Source organism: Struthio camelus, chromosome 11 (assembly GCF_040807025.1).
Source record: "Struthio camelus isolate bStrCam1 chromosome 11, bStrCam1.hap1, whole genome shotgun sequence".
NCBI lineage: Eukaryota > Metazoa > Chordata > Aves > Struthioniformes > Struthionidae > Struthio > Struthio camelus.
In genome coordinates this window covers 25,709,379-25,725,527 of record NC_090952.1, presented here as the reverse complement: position 1 = coordinate 25,725,527, position 16,149 = coordinate 25,709,379, and the positions used below count along the sequence as shown (strand labels likewise).

The 16,149-nt window shown below is 56.0% G+C and overlaps 1 protein-coding gene across 5 annotated transcripts in view; it reads left to right on the top strand.

Annotated features, from left to right (window-relative positions):
* The window catches only part of ZMYM3 (zinc finger MYM-type containing 3), a 31,368-nt gene extending 15,544 nt beyond the window's left edge, over positions 1–15,824 (top strand). For 3 of the 5 annotated variants that reach the window (XM_068956890.1, XM_068956891.1, XM_068956892.1), the window contains exons 10-25: positions 1,743–1,829; positions 2,185–2,335; positions 2,912–3,084; positions 3,508–3,673; positions 7,528–7,586; positions 8,184–8,352; positions 8,964–9,079; positions 9,264–9,438; positions 10,008–10,154; positions 10,982–11,085; positions 11,499–11,667; positions 11,789–11,940; positions 12,365–12,479; positions 13,522–13,776; positions 13,865–13,982; positions 14,419–15,824. In XM_068956890.1, coding sequence (XP_068812991.1) covers positions 1,743–1,829; positions 2,185–2,335; positions 2,912–3,084; positions 3,508–3,673; positions 7,528–7,586; positions 8,184–8,352; positions 8,964–9,079; positions 9,264–9,438; positions 10,008–10,154; positions 10,982–11,085; positions 11,499–11,667; positions 11,789–11,940; positions 12,365–12,479; positions 13,522–13,776; positions 13,865–13,982; positions 14,419–14,617 — 2,355 coding nt within the window. In that variant the 3' untranslated portion in view covers positions 14,618–15,824. The remainder of the gene's footprint in view (positions 1–1,742; positions 1,830–2,184; positions 2,336–2,911; positions 3,085–3,507; positions 3,674–7,527; positions 7,587–8,183; positions 8,353–8,963; positions 9,080–9,263; positions 9,439–10,007; positions 10,155–10,981; positions 11,086–11,498; positions 11,668–11,788; positions 11,941–12,364; positions 12,480–13,521; positions 13,777–13,864; positions 13,983–14,418) is intronic. The other 2 variants (XM_068956893.1, XM_068956894.1) reach the window with 1 other exon arrangement.
* Positions 15,825–16,149: the final 325 nt, after the last annotated feature.

Genomic DNA, 16,149 nt, shown 5'->3' with positions numbered 1-16,149 from the left:
CGGGAGTGCTGTACAGAGCTGCGCTGCATGAGCGGTCGTGGGATATAGTGGCCTTACAAGGGCACAAGCACAGTGGGCACCTGCTAGCATGGTGGAAAGGGGCAGAGCTGTCCTCTGAGCCAGAGATCACCAAGGAACATAAATCTCCTAGAACATGTCTAGAAATTCAAAATCAGCAGGATACATCTAATAGTCCTTAAAGGCTTGGCTGATGGTTTTTATCTTCTGCTGTAAAGTTCTCGTATGTATGAAGTCTTCGTGGTATTCAAAGGTAATTTAAAGAACAAAGCGACAAGCAGGAGGACCCAGGAAACTTAGGTCAGGACATGCCTTGGGCAACTGAGAAAATGCAGAATCTAGAGGTAGAGATTTAGTTAATGGCAGTTGCAGTATTTTGGGTTTTTTTGTTTTGGGGGGGTTGGTTTTTGTTTTTGTTTTTTTTTTAATAAAAATGATATGATCCTTTGCTGAGATCACAAATCCTGTTTGTAAGAGTAGCTGAAGAGTTGTTACAGCTGTAGACCTTCTTAAGACACTTGGATTATTGCCATGTAAAATCAGCATTGTGAAGTATCAGAAAAGCCACACACAACCTGGATTAGGAACCATCTTATTGACAGATCTCGGGACACACTTGTGAAAGAAAAACCATTGGAGGGAGTATTTCAAGATGGGCTTCTTGGGGATCACTGTTAAGCCCAAAGAGTTCAACAGCTTCATCAGCAATCTGGAAGTAAAGTCTGCATCAGCGTGCTAAAAATTTTGCAGATGAAACAAAAACTGGTGGAGCGTTAACTCCTTTTGAGATCAGGGCAGTCATAAAAAGCAGTTGGATTGCTTGACAAGATTGGCTCCTCATACATAACATGCACTTAAATACAGGTCAGTGCAAGATCCTACATCAGCCTCACTCAAGTAATGTGGGGGTATAAGGTCGATAAAGTAAGAATTTTGAAAAGGCTCTGTGATTATAGCAGATATGCCATTCAGCGCGAGCTCCCCATCTTAAAACTGTAGCAGAAAGGATTAGTTAAAGTATTGGAAGTACTGGCAGGAGAATAGAGAATTGAAGTTTGGGGACTAGGGAGCAAAAGGACTACTGAGAATACCGCACAGACCGGAAGGATATTCATCTGATGTCCACATTATTTTTAATGTTGAAGAAAAATTGGCAGTGTGCTGAAAAATGCCACCAAAATTACTTTGGGACTTGAAAAATGCAGCACGCTTGCAGAGCACCTTATCAGAGGTTATCAGGAAGAAAACCAGGAAGATGACTCTGTTAATAAATCTATCACTGGGGACAAGACACCAAGTGCTAAATGGCACTCTAATCTAGCGGAGGAAGGTGGGATGAGAACGACTGCTTGAATTCTGAAGTCATATTACCCTGATGTTAGACACCAGGCACACGTGCTTCCAGAGCTTTTAGCCTAAGGAAAGATAGCAGAGTCCCCATATCCTGGTGTTTTCAAATCCAGAGAGCTGGCAATCTGAAAGCTTGCTTACCTGACAAGAGCTGAACCCAGTACCCTGGAAGCGAAGTGGAATTGCCCAAGCCTCTGCTATCCGGTAGCTGGATGCGTGATCTGACGGACTGACTCTGAGCCACTGCCTGTGGAAGCAAGGGCAGAGTGGGGGCTGTGAGCGGTGGAGGAGGCAGGATGAGCAGCAGCGGTGCAAAACTGGGTGCTCACGGCCCTCCGTACACTCCTTCCATGCACTGTCTTTGTATTCTGCAGCGCACCAGCCCAGAAGGAGGGATCCACCTGAACTGCCATTACTGCCACAATCTTTTCAGTGGGAAGCCAGAGATCCTAGATTGGCAGGTGAGCACTCTTTTCCCCAGGGCGATAGTGAGGCTGAGGCCAACCTTGGGGAGGACTGCAGAGCTTCTTCCTTTCCCAGCTCAAGGGTTAGAGCTCCTTCTGAGCGAGTGCTTTGAACTGCTTAGCTGTAGAGACGTGGCTGGAAACCATGCCCCGAGCGCGCTGTCTTGTTCAGCGGAAGGTCAGCAGAGCAGAGCTAGGGCGGGAGGAAGCCCCCTTCTGCTAAGCCCCGTGCGAGGAGAGCTGGGGACTTGGAGACTGGGTCTCCTCAGCCCCACAGTCTTGCTCCCGCTACGCCAGGAAGCGTGGAGACCTCCTGCCAGCCTGGCTGACCTGGCGGCGGTCTCTTTGGCAGGACAAAGTGTATCAGTTCTGCTGCAAGGACTGCTGCGAGGACTTCAAGCGGCTACGTGGGGTAGTGTCTCAGTGCGAGCACTGCAAGCAGGAGAAGCTGCTGCATGAGAAGATCCGTTTCTCTGGGGTGGAGAAGAACTTCTGCAGCGAAGGTACTTGGGGAAGGCATGGGAGAGGCAGAGACCCCCTGCCAGCCCATGCTGGGGGAGGAGAAGAGAGCATGGAGTGGAACAGAGGGGAGACTGGCCAGGCCCTGGGGCAAGAGCCTCACCATGCAGTGAAGGGAGGACTGTCGTGGGGATGGCTTGCTGTCCAGCCAGGCCCTAGGGCAAGATCTTTACCGTTCATTGTGTCCTTGGGGAGGGCTTTCTCACAGCTTTTCTCTCTCTGGGGGCTGGGGAGACAGCAGGTGGCAGCTCCGCTCCTCCTGTCATCATGCACTTCTACGCTCTTGCGTCTGGGCTGGCCTGACCTGGCCTTGCCCTGCCTGCTGGGTTCCTGCACACAGGAGGTTGGAGTCAGACTCTTCCTAGAAGCATGGAGGTGAGAGATGGCAAGTCCCCATGAGGTCCCATCTTATCCCAGCCCCAGGGGCCAGTGCTGGATTGTTCCCTACAGTGTGTTGCGTGTGCTCTGTTGTCTCCGCAGACCTGGATTCTGGTCATGTTTGGGTCAGGGAGGCCCCCAGTTCATCCTGGGAAGGTTTCACTCCTATTGTTTCTCCGCAGGGTGTGTGCTTCTTTACAAACAGGATTTCACCAAGAACCTGGGCCTGTGCTGCATCACCTGCACCTACTGTTCTCAGACCTGCCAGCGGGCGGTCACCGAGCAGCTGGAGGGCAGCACCTGGGACTTCTGTAGTGAAGACTGCAAAAGCAAATACTTGCTCTGGTACTTCAAGGTCAGTATTGGCACTGGCAGCTTGTGCTAAGTGCTGTGGTGGGCACGGCACCCAAATAAGTGGGCATTGCACTGACGAAGTTCGCGCTGCTGGAGTCTGGCTGGCACTGCTGCGGAGAACCTGGCACTGCTGGAGTCCTGCCTGGCAATGACGGGACACTGCTACGGGGAAGCTCACGTAGCTGGAGTCCCCAGCTGATCCTGCCAGAGCACTGCACTGAGGAAGCTCACAGTGCTGGATCCGCGGCTAGTGCTGCTGTGAGAAGTTCGCACCGCTGGAGTCCCCGGCTGGCACTGGCAGGGCACTGCTGTGGGGAAGCTCACAGCACCTTGCCATGTGCACCTTTCACTGGAGAGTTGTGTTGCACTCGGAGGGGGTGTGGTTAGTTACTCGTTGTTTCTCTCCTGCTGATGCGGGCTTTAGGCAGCTCGGTGCCATGCCTGCAAGCGTCAGGGGAAGCTGCTGGAAACCATCCACTGGCGAGGGCAAATCAAACACTTCTGCAACCAGCAGTGTCTGCTGCGATTTTACAATCAACAGAACCAGCCCAACCTGGACACGCAGAAGGGGCCCGAGAGCCTGCTGAACAGTGAGTAGGAGGGAGGGAGGGGACCTGCATAGCTCAGTCCGAGAGACACAGGGAAGACCGAACAGCGAGGGGTGGAAGCTTCCTGCCTGGGACTGGATGAGACGCTAGGGAACAATCCTGCACTGGCCCCTGGGGGGGAAAGGACGGAGTGGGACCTAATGGGGCTTCTCCATCTCTAACGTCTATGGTTCTATGACACACAGGGCCCAGACGGGAGGAGCCGGTGCCAGCGTGCTGCCTGTAGCTCACACTCTTAGCGAGGATACTCAGGGATTTAATGGGCGACTCCATCCTCATGTTGCCAGCGGAGAGCTCGATTTACAGGGTTAGGGGACAGCGTGGTTTGGCATGATAATCCACCTGCAGCCCCACACCACCTCCGAGCTGTGACCTTCTCAGATCTCATAAGCTAAGCAGGATTGGGCCAGGTCAGTGCTTGGATGGGAGACATTCAAGGAAAACGCAGGGTGCTGCAGGAAGTGGTGCTGGTGATGCTGTAGGTGGGCTCTCCTCAGTCAGAGCTGAACCTATAACGTTCTTGAGGGAGCACTGAGCTGCTGGAGGCACTCTGTTTTGTGATGGTGGATTGAAGTCCTACCACTTATCCAAAGATCCCTGGCAGCTTTGGGGAGTTGCCAACCCCGTGTCCCGGATAACCCAATTCTGCATCCATGGAGTTCCAGCTGGAGAGGAGATTTTCACTGCCTGTTGCCCCGTTTCCTATCATTAACTTGAGCCAGTTGTTTATGGAAGATTGCAAAGTGCTTTGGGGTCCCTCAGGATGGAAGGTTCTCATAGTGACAAGTGACAAGACGTCGTTTGGCCCTCGGACGCTCGCTTAGTCTCATTCTGCTTGGTCTGCTTGGTCTTTCATAGGCCAGGATCTTCTAGGCAACGTGATCTGGTTAATAAGATGTCTGCAGCTTGTGGTGTGATTCACTTTGGTGGCAGATACCGATATTGCAGGCTCAGGGCTTTGCTGCCCTGCTGGAGTTCCACGAGGTCTAAAACCCTGGCTAGGATGGACCAAGGAGGGGAAACCGAGACAAGGACCTTCCCTGAGAGACCCTGTTCCCAGTCTCTAGACCTTCTGGTTCCTCTCTCCTGACAGCAGTGGGCTAACTGCAAGATGAGGAAAGCACAGGATGTCAGGACTGCTTAAAGAGCAAGGCGGAGCTGCTCTGCCAGAAGCAGCAGGTTCCTCCAGCCTGAGGAACCCTGGCCTGCCATCCAAGAGCCATGCCGTGTAAACGTTGTGTGGTGCGACAGCCAGGCATGCTTGAGTTGTAGCACACCGGAGTGATCTGGACAAAGAACTGTTGGTTTCTGCTGGCACTGGGTGCCCAGAGGGAGAGTGCTTGATGGGGCACAGTGTCCTGCTGCTGTGGTAGAGGAAGAGGCAGTTAAGTTTGCCCGTTCCTGTAGCTAGCCCAGGAAATCCACAGTGCTAGTCATGCTGTTGGATTTGTACTCTTTGCTTTCAAGGCATATTAAATATGGGGGACCTGTAACACTGCCTTTGGAACACAGGCACGGCAAGCCATCCGCTACCTGTTGAAGGAAGCATCTATTTCACACCTTTTGGCTATTGCCTGTTGGAGTCATGGACCGCAGGACTCTCTTAAAAACCCCCTCTGCCACCACGGACCAGAAGTATTTCCTGAGCACCCCCTTCCACCACATTTCTGGAAATAGCCAAGAGCTTTTCCGTTTAGCGTGTGGGGCGTTGCCCAGCACTCTGCCAGCGAGGCCTTTGCGTGAGCCCTATGAGCCAGAGGACTTTGAGGAAAGCCGAGGAGATGCTCTGCCACAGCGGTGAGTGCTTGCCTGAGCACAAGCTTCAGGCTGCTCCAGCAGCCACGGAGTTTTGTAAAAGCAGCATTGTGAACGTCACTGATGGCGCTGGGTCCTCTCTGTGTCCTGGCACACCCGTTCCTTGCCTGTTTTGGGATGGCTATGGACATCCTTGTCCTAGGACCTCTGTTATACCGGTCAGTTTGAAGGGAAAGGGTGCTGGGAGCCAGGCCTGCTGTGCACTTACACAGAGAGGTTTTAGAAGAGCCACCCCAGCTGTGCAGGGGATTTTGGAGAGCAACTCAGCAGCAGCATGTGGCATGGTATAGCTGCTGCCCCGTCCAGCCAGGGTCTCCTGTGGACCTGGCAGCGGGATTGCCAGCTCACAAGGGACTGTCTGGCTTTCAGCCCCATCTTGAGCAGAGCTGCTGCCAACTTACTACTTTTGTTGCTAGCGGTTGCCTAAAACCGTTCATTGCTGTGACCGAGTGGCTGCTGCCAGCCTGGTGATCCTGAGAGCAATCGCTGGTGGTAAAAGTGGCAGTTCCTGTACTGGGAACAGTGTCTGTGTAACAAGGTGATTGAGGAGCTTCTACTGCAGAACTGTGCCCAAAGACTTCCAAGAGGAACAAGCTCTGCCCAGGGCCATTCAGCCGGAGAGGAGAGAGGGCCCGAAGTCAGCAGTTGGTGCAGATGATGCCTCAACAGTTCCTGGCTGGTTTTGGCATGAGAGCCAAGAATAAACTACAGTTTGGCTGGAGGCCTGGCTGTGTAGCACATGGAACTCCGTTGGGGAAGATCTTCTTGCCCACAGTCCTAAACCCGTGGCTTGTGGGACGCTGCACTTTACTTTTGCTTCCGCTGCAGCAGAGACTCTGCTCGTACCCCACAGCCTTTCCCCATTCAAGTCACTGATGGGTTTTGTCTAGAAGTGCTGCCTGTCTGCTTTGGGCAGGTCACAGGAACAGCTTGGACCCACTGACAGACTTGCAGATGCTATAGCTGATTGCCCAGCTGCAGGCCAGGGAGCTTTCTTGGACTGGCACTTATCTGTGGTGTCGTTCCTCCTCCCTCTCCCCGCCCCCCCCCCCCCCCCCCGCCACAGTCATCAAGTGAATCCCACTGTGCCCTCGTTTGCTCAAGGACTGTCCTGCATTTCCTCAGGACAAAGGAAATCCGCACAGTACAAATGCCCTGGATGTTGATCCTTTTTGAGTCTGGGTCTTACCTGTGAAGAGCCTGTCACTATGAGATGCGGAGGGAGCTGCCACTTTCTTTGGGTGCTGAGGCCTGCTGCTTTCTTTGCAGGTGTCTCCTTCATGCATGGCCCATGGTTAGTCAGTGCTGTAGAAGGCAGTTCTTTCTCCCAGCCACGTGGGTAACCAGGCCTCATGGGACACTTGGATAAGGTGCTCTTTTAGCACAGCAGCCAGTCTGGGTGACGGGTGCAGGTTCTCTGCAGACTGAGCAAGCCGGAACCATCATCCGAGCCCCGATGATATCGTTATCACTGAGAGTAGCGTCTGCCACGCATGCCTTCTACCTGCTGGTGATCTGCTCTTTCCTGGCGGGGAGCGGACTGCATTGCCAGTGCTGTGGAAAAGCTGTGTCTGTGCTTTCTGGGGTATTTCATAGCACTACTTCTAGCTCTATCACCTTCTTCCTAGGGATCTCGAAGCACTTTGCCAAGATATTTGTCACAGGGAGATGGAGGCACAGGGAGGGGTCATGGCTCGGTACAGCAAGCCAGTAGGCAGAGCTGGGGATATCCTCTCTATGAAGGGCTGGGATTTCTCCTGACCTGCTGTGATGGGGATGGGGTGGACAGCAAGGGAGCGTAAAATGATGTGGGAGTGACTTGATTTTGGAGTTCTAGTGTCTTCTGAGCTACTAGGACTAGAGATTTTGGAATGACTAACTGTTCCTGGAGTGACCCAGGACCAGTTTCTGGAGAGCCTATCCCTGCCCTCTGGCCTGTGGCTGCTGCCACCTCCAGTCCCAACAGTGGGACCTGTTAGCCCAGGAGCTCTCTAACTAAGAGTCATTGCTTTCTCTTACAGGTCAGACTTCTGAGCCAAAACCACCTGCCTCTTCCCCACAGAAAGCAGAGACTAACATGGTAAGGCCTGTTTGAGGTAGGAGTTCTCGGATGGTATAACGGGACATCCCCAGGAAAGGACGTGTTTGCTGTTCGTTCTCTTACAACATATATATTTCAAGATGGTGGTGGCCTGGGCAGTAGGAGCTGAGAGGGGCTGCTAGGGAGGGCAGCATAAGCATACCTCCTGCCAAAGGAGAGAATAACCCGTTCCCCAGGAATCACACATGGGCACCAGAGCAGTTTGCTACTGCGGGGCTGACTCCTTGCACGGTGCTCCCCTGTGCCTGAGCGCGGTCACTGTCCCTCTGCATTCCCATCTGTGCCGTGGGATGGGAGCGACTGGTACCAGACTCTCTACTGGCTGTTGCAGGGCTGCCATAAGGTGTGCTGGTTGTCAGGATCAGCTTAGCAATCCTTTGGCCAGATCTGACTGTGGGAACATGTGGGCCTGGGAGGGCTGAGCAAGTCTCAGACCAGAGCCTGTGCATTGGGGGCTGCCAAGCTCCGGGAAGTGCTTTGGCCTGAGGTCTGGGAGTGTCTCTAGCTGCACCCGCAGTTGGGAAGGTGGTGCTGCCTCTCACGGACACCAACCTATTGCTTTCTGGATTTCCTCAGTTGTCAGCAAAGACTTCCTCAGCCCAGATGTCTCCAGCTGCGCCACCTCCCCCGCCCCCTCCAGTTCCAGCCACCCCTCGGAAGAACAAAGCTGCTATGTGTAAACCACTGATGCAGAACCGGGGCGTTTCCTGCAAAATAGAAATGAAGTCCAAAGGATGTCAGACAGGTAAGGAGATAAGACACGTCTCTGCTGGATCACAGGGTGTTTTCTGTTGGAGGGGTGAGCAGCATTTCTGTGCTTCAAACTGAGTGTGAATCCAGCTTGAAATGCCGTACAGCGCCCCGGGTGTTTGGCACCATGCTGAGGAGCGTCCGGGCAGCGCAGTGCACACGCTGCAGGGCTAGCTGTAGGGAGCCCGTTCTTGTCCATGGCAAAAGGAGAACTGCAGAGAGCACTGCAGCATTATCCTGCTTCCAGGCCACCTTTCTCCTCTTCTTGCATGCGGGACAGCACCTCTTTCTCTGGAGATCATGAGCTTGCCTGAGGGGCCATCTGCTGAGCAAGTTCCGCTGTGTAGCTGCTCTCAGGCATGCGCGTGGCCTGCAGCCTGTGCAAGGGAGCTAGGCCTCTTGAAGGGGCAGGGCTTGCTCCTCTGGCTAACGGCAAGCCTCCCCTGTTGCTGGGGTGTGTTCAGCTTGCTGCTGCTGCAGCTCTTGGTAGCTGGTCGCTGAAAGGGCTGTGGCACTGGACAGCTGTGTGGACATGGCAGTGCGCAGCTGGACTGGGTGGAGGAGCTGTTGGGAGCAAGCTCACTGACATACTTTTGCTCTTGTCAGAGGCTGACTGGAAGCCCCAGGTGATTGTGTTGCCAATCCCCGTCCCGATCTTCGTGCCTGTGCCTATGCATATGTACTGCCAGAAAGTACCTGTGCCTTTCTCCATGCCTGTCCCGGTAAGCGACACACTCCACCTGCTCCTATTCTCTTTTACTGTCTTGACCCTGCCATGCCACAGCCTCTCCTTGCTTCTCTGTCCGTCCTCTTCCCAGTCTCTGCTTTTGTGGCAGTCAGCTGCACCAAAACTCCTTGTGGGCACAGCCTATGTCTGATCTCTGCCTGCTGTCCTGCTGTCAACAGGTGCCTGTGCCAATGTTCTTGCCCACCACACTGGAGAGCACAGATAAAATCGTGGAGACCATTGAGGAGCTGAAGGTGAAGATCCCCTCCAACCCACTGGAGGCTGACATCCTGGCCATGGCTGAGATGATTGCAGAGGCTGAAGAACTGGACAAGGCCTCCTCAGACCTGTGCGGTAGGTTCTACCATGATTTGGTCTGGCCCAGCAACAGGAGTCTTGGGGGGGTTTGCCTGCACCTGGAGCCAGACCATCTCTCCTTATTGCCACTCCTCTAAAAGCCTCAGAAAGGCAGCAGCAGCAAAGAGCGAATGCTAGGCTGCTGCTGAGGAGGCACCAGGAGGCAAGTGCCACAGCAGGGAGCGGTGTCTGCCACTGTCCCTTTCAGAGGTGCCAGTGCTGGGGCATGCACGCACAATTAGTTTATTCACATGGCTTTTCAGGCTCTTACTTGAAATGGAGCTTCCCAGCAAGAAGACTGGGAATCTTGACTTCACATATCTTCTTAGTTGGGGGCTGCTTTCCCCAAGCCTCAGTAGGCTGTGGCTGGGGAGAGGACAAAGGTCCAATGTCTCACTGTCCGCGGAAAGCTGGGCAGGGCAGCCGTTGTGGGACTGCTGTGTGAGGTTGCTCTGAGCACAGGACTGTGCCCCAGGGAGCCTGACTTCATTTTCTATCTGTCACAGGGAAAACAGCCAGAAGGCTTTCTTTAAAGTTGGGTTTCTTGCTCTGCTTTTGCATTGCAGACCTGGTGAGTAACCAGAGTGCAGAGGGACTCCTGGAGGACTGTGATCTGTTTGGGCCAGCACGGGATGATGTGTTGGCTATGGCCGTCAAGATGGCAAACGTCCTCGATGAGCCTGGCCAGGACCTGGAGGCTGACTTCCCTAAGAGTAAGAGCTTGGTGAACTAGGCATGCAGGGCTGCTTGTGCTGCAGTGGGGTCTTCCTGCGGCCCTCGGCCTTCCTTTGCCCGCAGCATTAAGAGCTGCATGCTGTGAACTCCCTCCCCCTGCCCTCTGACTGTCCAGGTTTGAGGCCACGAACTGAGAATCTTGCAGGTGATTGCTCACAGCGGTGGGTAGGAGATCACGGCTTTTGAACAAGTCTGTTTTCCTAGACTTACTGACCTGCTGTGGACACACTTCTGCAGAGAAAAGGAAATAGAAAGCTGACTTCAACAGCATAAAGAGCAGGGCAGAGGTGCTGGCGTGCTTCTGAGTGATACCAGGGGATCCAGCAAAGCCTGAGAGAGATGTGGGTAGGGCAGGACATCGGGGAGATGGCAGGGTTGCTGTGCATGCCCTTCAGAGGGCAGAAAGTGGAAAGGAAGGGCAGGGACAAGCAGGAGCACAGCAGCACTGAGGCAGGATGCTAGCAGCAAAGGACAGAGAATTGGGGTGCTTGTGCTAGGCTGTCCCCAGTGCTGGCAAACTGTCAGAAGGGGGAATTTTGGGCTCTGATTAGTCTGAGAAAGCTTAGCCTCTCTGGCAGGTGATGCTGTTTCTTTTGTTGGGCCGTGGCTAAAAGTTCCTGCCAGGCAGGGGCGGAGGGTGTGAAGTGCTGGGCTGCAGATTCCCACTTTGTCCTGCTGTAAGAAGCAACTGAGAGAGGTCGGGGACAGAGGTGTAACCTGGCTTAGACTCCTGCCCACCTCTTACATCTGCTGGGAACAGAATGAGATGGCTCAACTGAGCCCTTTTGCTTGTGTTTCTTGTCAGACCCACTAGACATCAACCCCAGTGTGGATTTCCTTTTCGACTGTGGGCTGGTAGGGCCAGAAGATGTGTCCACAGAGCAAGACCTGCCTCGTGCTGTCCGAAAGGTGAGCTCTTAGTGGTTACAGTCTGCTCAGAGCTCAGTGGGTTTGGAGTTGGAGCTGGCATCTGGGAAATACTCTAAGGTGAAGCGTGCTGGAGGCTTCGGTGTGCTGGGGAGGTTGTGCCCTCTCCCTTCTGGTCATGTCCGGACCATGGGCTGCTCCTTGAAAGGAAATGATACTTGCCTGTCACTTTGGAGGGGCCACGAACGCCACAGGCGATGGTGAAACTTGGGCTCTTCAGCTATGGTCCCCATAACTAATGGGCCTTGTTGGCTGAACTGTCAGCAGAAGGCTGCTCTGGTGGACAGAGACACGCTGAGAGGGAGCTAGCTGGCTGTCAGCAGGTTAAAGGGGTGGCCAGGACTCTTGCATCTGTCCCGGCTACATGCCCATCCTCACAGTACACTTCTCTGCAGGGGCAGAAGCGCCTGGTGCTCACTGAAAGCTGTTCTCGAGACTCAATGAGCAGCCAGCCCAGCTGCACAGCGTTGAACTACTCGTACGGTGTGAACGCCTGGAAGTCCTGGGTGCAAGCCAAGTACGCAGGGGGAGAGACGAGCAAGGGAGAGGAGCTGCGCTTTGGTCGTAAGTGCCCTGTCTGTACGCGGTGGAGTGGCAGCAGCCTCCTCGCAGCCAGGGCCCGGAGTTTTGAGGTGCTCCTGGCCTTGCAGGCTGTTGCCTGAGGCTGCCTTGCTTGCCTCTGCAGCCAAGCCCATGAGGATCAAGGAAGACATCTTGGCCTGCACAGCTGCTGAGCTCAACTATGGCCTGGCCCAGTTTGTCAAGGAAATAACACGGCCCAATGGGGAGCGATACGAACCAGACAGCATCTATTACCTCTGCCTCGGCATCCAGCAGGTGAGGGAGGGCTTGCTGCCCTCAAGTCCTCCGCAGCCAAACTTGGGGGTCAGATATGGCGAGGGGAGCGAATACTCTTTCTTCTGCCTTCTGGGGACCCAGAGAGGTTCATTAGCCTCTGATCTTCAGTGCCTCACCCCAAGATAGGAACCCATCTGGTTCGATCTCTGTTCCCAACCCTAGCAGCTGCCCTAGGTGGCAGCTATTCCCTGGCCTTGCACCTTTCATGTACATCCTTGAGGAGGGCCGGGAGACCTCCCCAAAGTCAGTCCCTTCTTCCAAGTCTGCTTTGTTGGGCTTTGAGTCTGCCCCTGCAGTGCTGACTGTGCAAGGAGTGCGCTGTGTGCACCCTGGGCTCTCTGGGGAGGGTTTGCACCCCAGGTGCTGCCATGTCTCTCTTGACTGTGTGTTCTGTCCTTTCTAGTACCTGCTCGAGAACAATCGTATGGTGAATATATTTACAGACCTTTACTACCTGACCTTCGTGCAGGAGCTGAACAAGTCCCTGAGTGGCTGGCAACCCACAATCTTACCAAACAGTATGTGTCTCCAGCTTACCTTGAGTCACCAAACATGCACGCGGTTTCTGCTCCTGGCCTCGGATCCTGCGGTCTGATTGTGCTCCCTCGGCCTCTGCTCTCTTCCTTGGCACAGAGAGCGCTGTCCCGCTGTGCGTTGGGGACATAATGAACTATTTCTTACCCACCCCAGCAGCAGAGCCGACCTGGTTTACACCTCAGCAGCTTTTCTTGCCCAGAGTCAGGGTGGCTGGGAACAGAGCATGGTTGCTTTGTGCCCTGGTACAGCTTGCATCTTTACAACAGTTCATTTCGCAGCAATGTCTCGGCCATTTGGCAAAGAGGACACCAAGGCAGGAGGCCTGATGGCCCATGCCTGCTTTGCATTCCCACTCCACGAGTGAGCCCTGCACGCTAGTGTTGGTCCAGGCTGCTGTGCTGCTACCTGTCTGCCTTGTGAGCAAGTTACTTAGAGCTCTGCAGAGGCTGTTTGGGATGCTGTGATCTGGGATGCTGTGATCTGGGCTCCCTATCCCAGAGTGTCCTGTCTGTGGTTAGTCCAGCCTCTTTTCTGCATGCTGGCTGTTCCAAGCAGATGCCTTTGGCTTCAAACCTGTATGTCTAGGCAGGAGCTGGCCTGCTGCTCGCTCTTTATCTCCCACTGAATGTGGTGGAGCACTGACGAGTTCACTCTGTGGCCATCTGTATGGATTGATCTGGGTTCTGGCCCGTGGTTTGGCCACACTCTGGGATGGTTTGTGGCTGGGCAGACCCAACATCTAGCTCTCTGACAGCTCTGGAGAAGTAGCCTCCTGGAACTGTTCTTGGCTCCACAACACTGCCCTGTGCACACAAAGTGAGTGTTGCGAAGTACAACTCTCTTGCGCTGCTGAGCTGAGTTTGTCTGCCTGGGGTGAAGGGAATGCTCCAGGCCCATATTCCCCAGATGTGTGGAGCTGGATCCCAGGCAGGCACGTCATTCTTCTAGTTCCCTCCTGAACGAGCCTAGAGCCTGCACAAGGCCACTGTGGGTGTGACCTGATTCTTCGTCTGTGTGTTGCAGATGCAGTTTTCTCACGTGTTGAGGAGGAACACCTCTGGGAGTGCAAGCAGCTGGGTGTTTACTCGCCCTTTGTGCTCCTCAACACCCTCATGTTCTTCAACACCAAGTTCTTTGGGCTGCAGACAGCGGAGGAACACATGCAGCTGTCTTTCACCAATGTGGTGCGCCAGTCCCGCAAGTGCAACACAGCCCGTGGCATGGCGAAGGTGGTGAGCATCCGCTACTATGCTCCTGCCAAGCAGAAGAAAGGCCGAGGTAGGGTCTGCCTGAGCACCTGTCTCTCCCTCCCCCTACCTCCGCCCATCAGCTCCCAATTGTGATCCTGCTCTGTCCCCCTCTGCAGAGGGCACTTCTGGAAAGCGGAAGCGCGAGGAGGAGATGCCAATCCTGGAGCAGCGGGAGAACAGGATGAACCCTCTCCGATGTCCAGTCAAGTTCTATGAATTTTATCTCTCCAAATGGTGAGGCTTTCTTGGGAGACGGGACGTGCGTCCTTTCCGGGGCCACCTTTCAGCTCCAGTGGGAGCCTGTGGAGTGGCTGCTGCTCTCCACACATGCAGAGTTAGTTCTTTGAGTGTAAAGCCTTGCCCAGGCTCTGCAATGCTTACTGCCCATGGTTGAGGAAACACCTCTCTGGCTCCTTCCACTCCTTGCCTTCTCGTGCGGCACACAGAGGCATCGAATGTGCGTCTTGGTGCTTGGCTGGCTAAGGAGTTTGGTCCTGAGTGAGGTGCTCCAGGCCTTGTCCTGCTCGAGGCTGAGACTGACACCTGAAGCAAGTCTGAGCCCTCCTTGATAACCGGCAGGGGCATGCTAGGCTTTCTAAGCCCCCGGTGGGGTGGGAGGCACCAAGGCCCATGCTGCTGTCACAGGGCTCACCTTCCTCTCTCCTCGCAGCCCCGAGAGTCTGCGGAACCGGAACGACATCTTCTACCTGCAGCCCGAGCGGTCGTGCATTGCCGAGTCGCCCCTCTGGTATTCGGTCATCCCCATGGACAGGAGCATGCTGGAGAGCATGCTGAACCGCATCCTGGCCGTGAGGGAGATCTACGAGGAGCACAGCCGGCTCGGGGGCCTTGAGGATGACATGGACTGAGCGGGGCGCTGCCGAGCTGGCTCCGCTCCAGTCCTGGACGCCTCGTCTCCCTGCCTCTGGCGGCAGGGCAGGGGCCGTGCAGCGCGGGGGGGCCTAGCGCTGATCCCCGGCCGGAGTTGCAGCAGTGCTGTCCCCTCATCGTTGCTGGACTCAGCCATCCCCCCCTGCTCGCAACAGGCCTTTCCTCCGTACGTGGCCCCTGCGCTCAGCCCTGCCTCTCGTCCCGGCTGCCGGGTGGGTGGGCGGGCTGTCTTCCCCGGGGCCAGGCCCTGCAGCGCGGCGGTGGCCGAGCCACCAGAGCGGCCACCCCTGCCCGGCCCTGTCCTCCTGCTCCGCCGGGCCGCAGCCCCCTTCCCCTCACCCTGACACTAATCCCCGTCTCCCCCCGCCCCGGGGCAGGAACTGCACAATTCGGCAGAGCACTGTCTGGGACCAGCAGCCCCGAGGCTCGTAACACCCGCTTGGGCGGCACGGCAGGACCGGCGCGGCCCCGCTGCCCTGGGAGAGCGTTTCCACGGCAGTGGGGCGCAGAGGCGCGGATGGGCCGCGGGCAGCCTCTGCGCTGTTGGGTGGGAGCAGGGCTGACGCCCGGGGTTTGGGGGGGAGACAGGCGGGTGGGACGCGGAGGGAGTCGGGGAGTACCCAGCCTGGCTGCGGCTCCCGCTTTTGTCAGCGTTTGAGGTGGCAGAAAGCGCACAGACGGACACGGGACTGGGACAGCACTGCCCGCCTCTGCCTGCCGGCGCCTTTTGCGGCTCCCGGGGGACCTGAGCCTCGCGTCACCCGCGTCCCTCCGCGGTGCAAGCTGCTTGCAGTGCTGCAAGCTGGATGGGGCTCGGGGGGGGGGAGAAGCAGAAGAGCGAGGTCTGCCTGGCCTTCCTCCTCCTCCTCCTCCTCCTCGTCCGCCTCCTGCCGCTGCGGGGCCCTGGCACCCAGCCTGGGCCGAGCGGGGCTCCGGCTTTGCTGTTCCCTTCTGCCTCCTTCCCTTCCTCGTGTCCTGTTCGGTTTTCCTGAGCTGTACATGGGTCTCGGCACTGTCTGTTGAGCCTGTATATATTGTTCTGGGCCCTGGCCCGGGGCCCTCTGTCCTCTGTGTCCTTGTGGAGAGTGAGCCGCTCACCAGTCTTGTTGTAGTGATAACAGGGCGGTAGGACTAACCCTGTGTCTCTGGAAACCATTCATTTCAAATAAAGATGCAAAAACCGGCTGGCCGCCCCTGCTTTCTCGCGGTGCCCCGGGAGCGGGAGCCAGGCGCGGCGGCGCGGGCGCAGGGTGCTCTGCTGGGTGCACGGGCCCCTCTCCCCGTTCCCGCGGGCCTGGGCGAGCCCCAGCTCGGCACGTCCCTGCCGGCAGTCGGGGTGCGGGGCTCAACCCCCCCCGCCCCACCCCGTCCTGGGTGAGGCCTGGCCCTGGGGAAGGGAGCGCAGGGGCAGGGCTGGGCGCCCCGGCGCTGTGCGCACCAGCCCTGGGTGCCTGTCCCCATGCGCCCCGTCCCTGTGCACCCTCTTCCCATGCACCTCCATCCCTTTGTA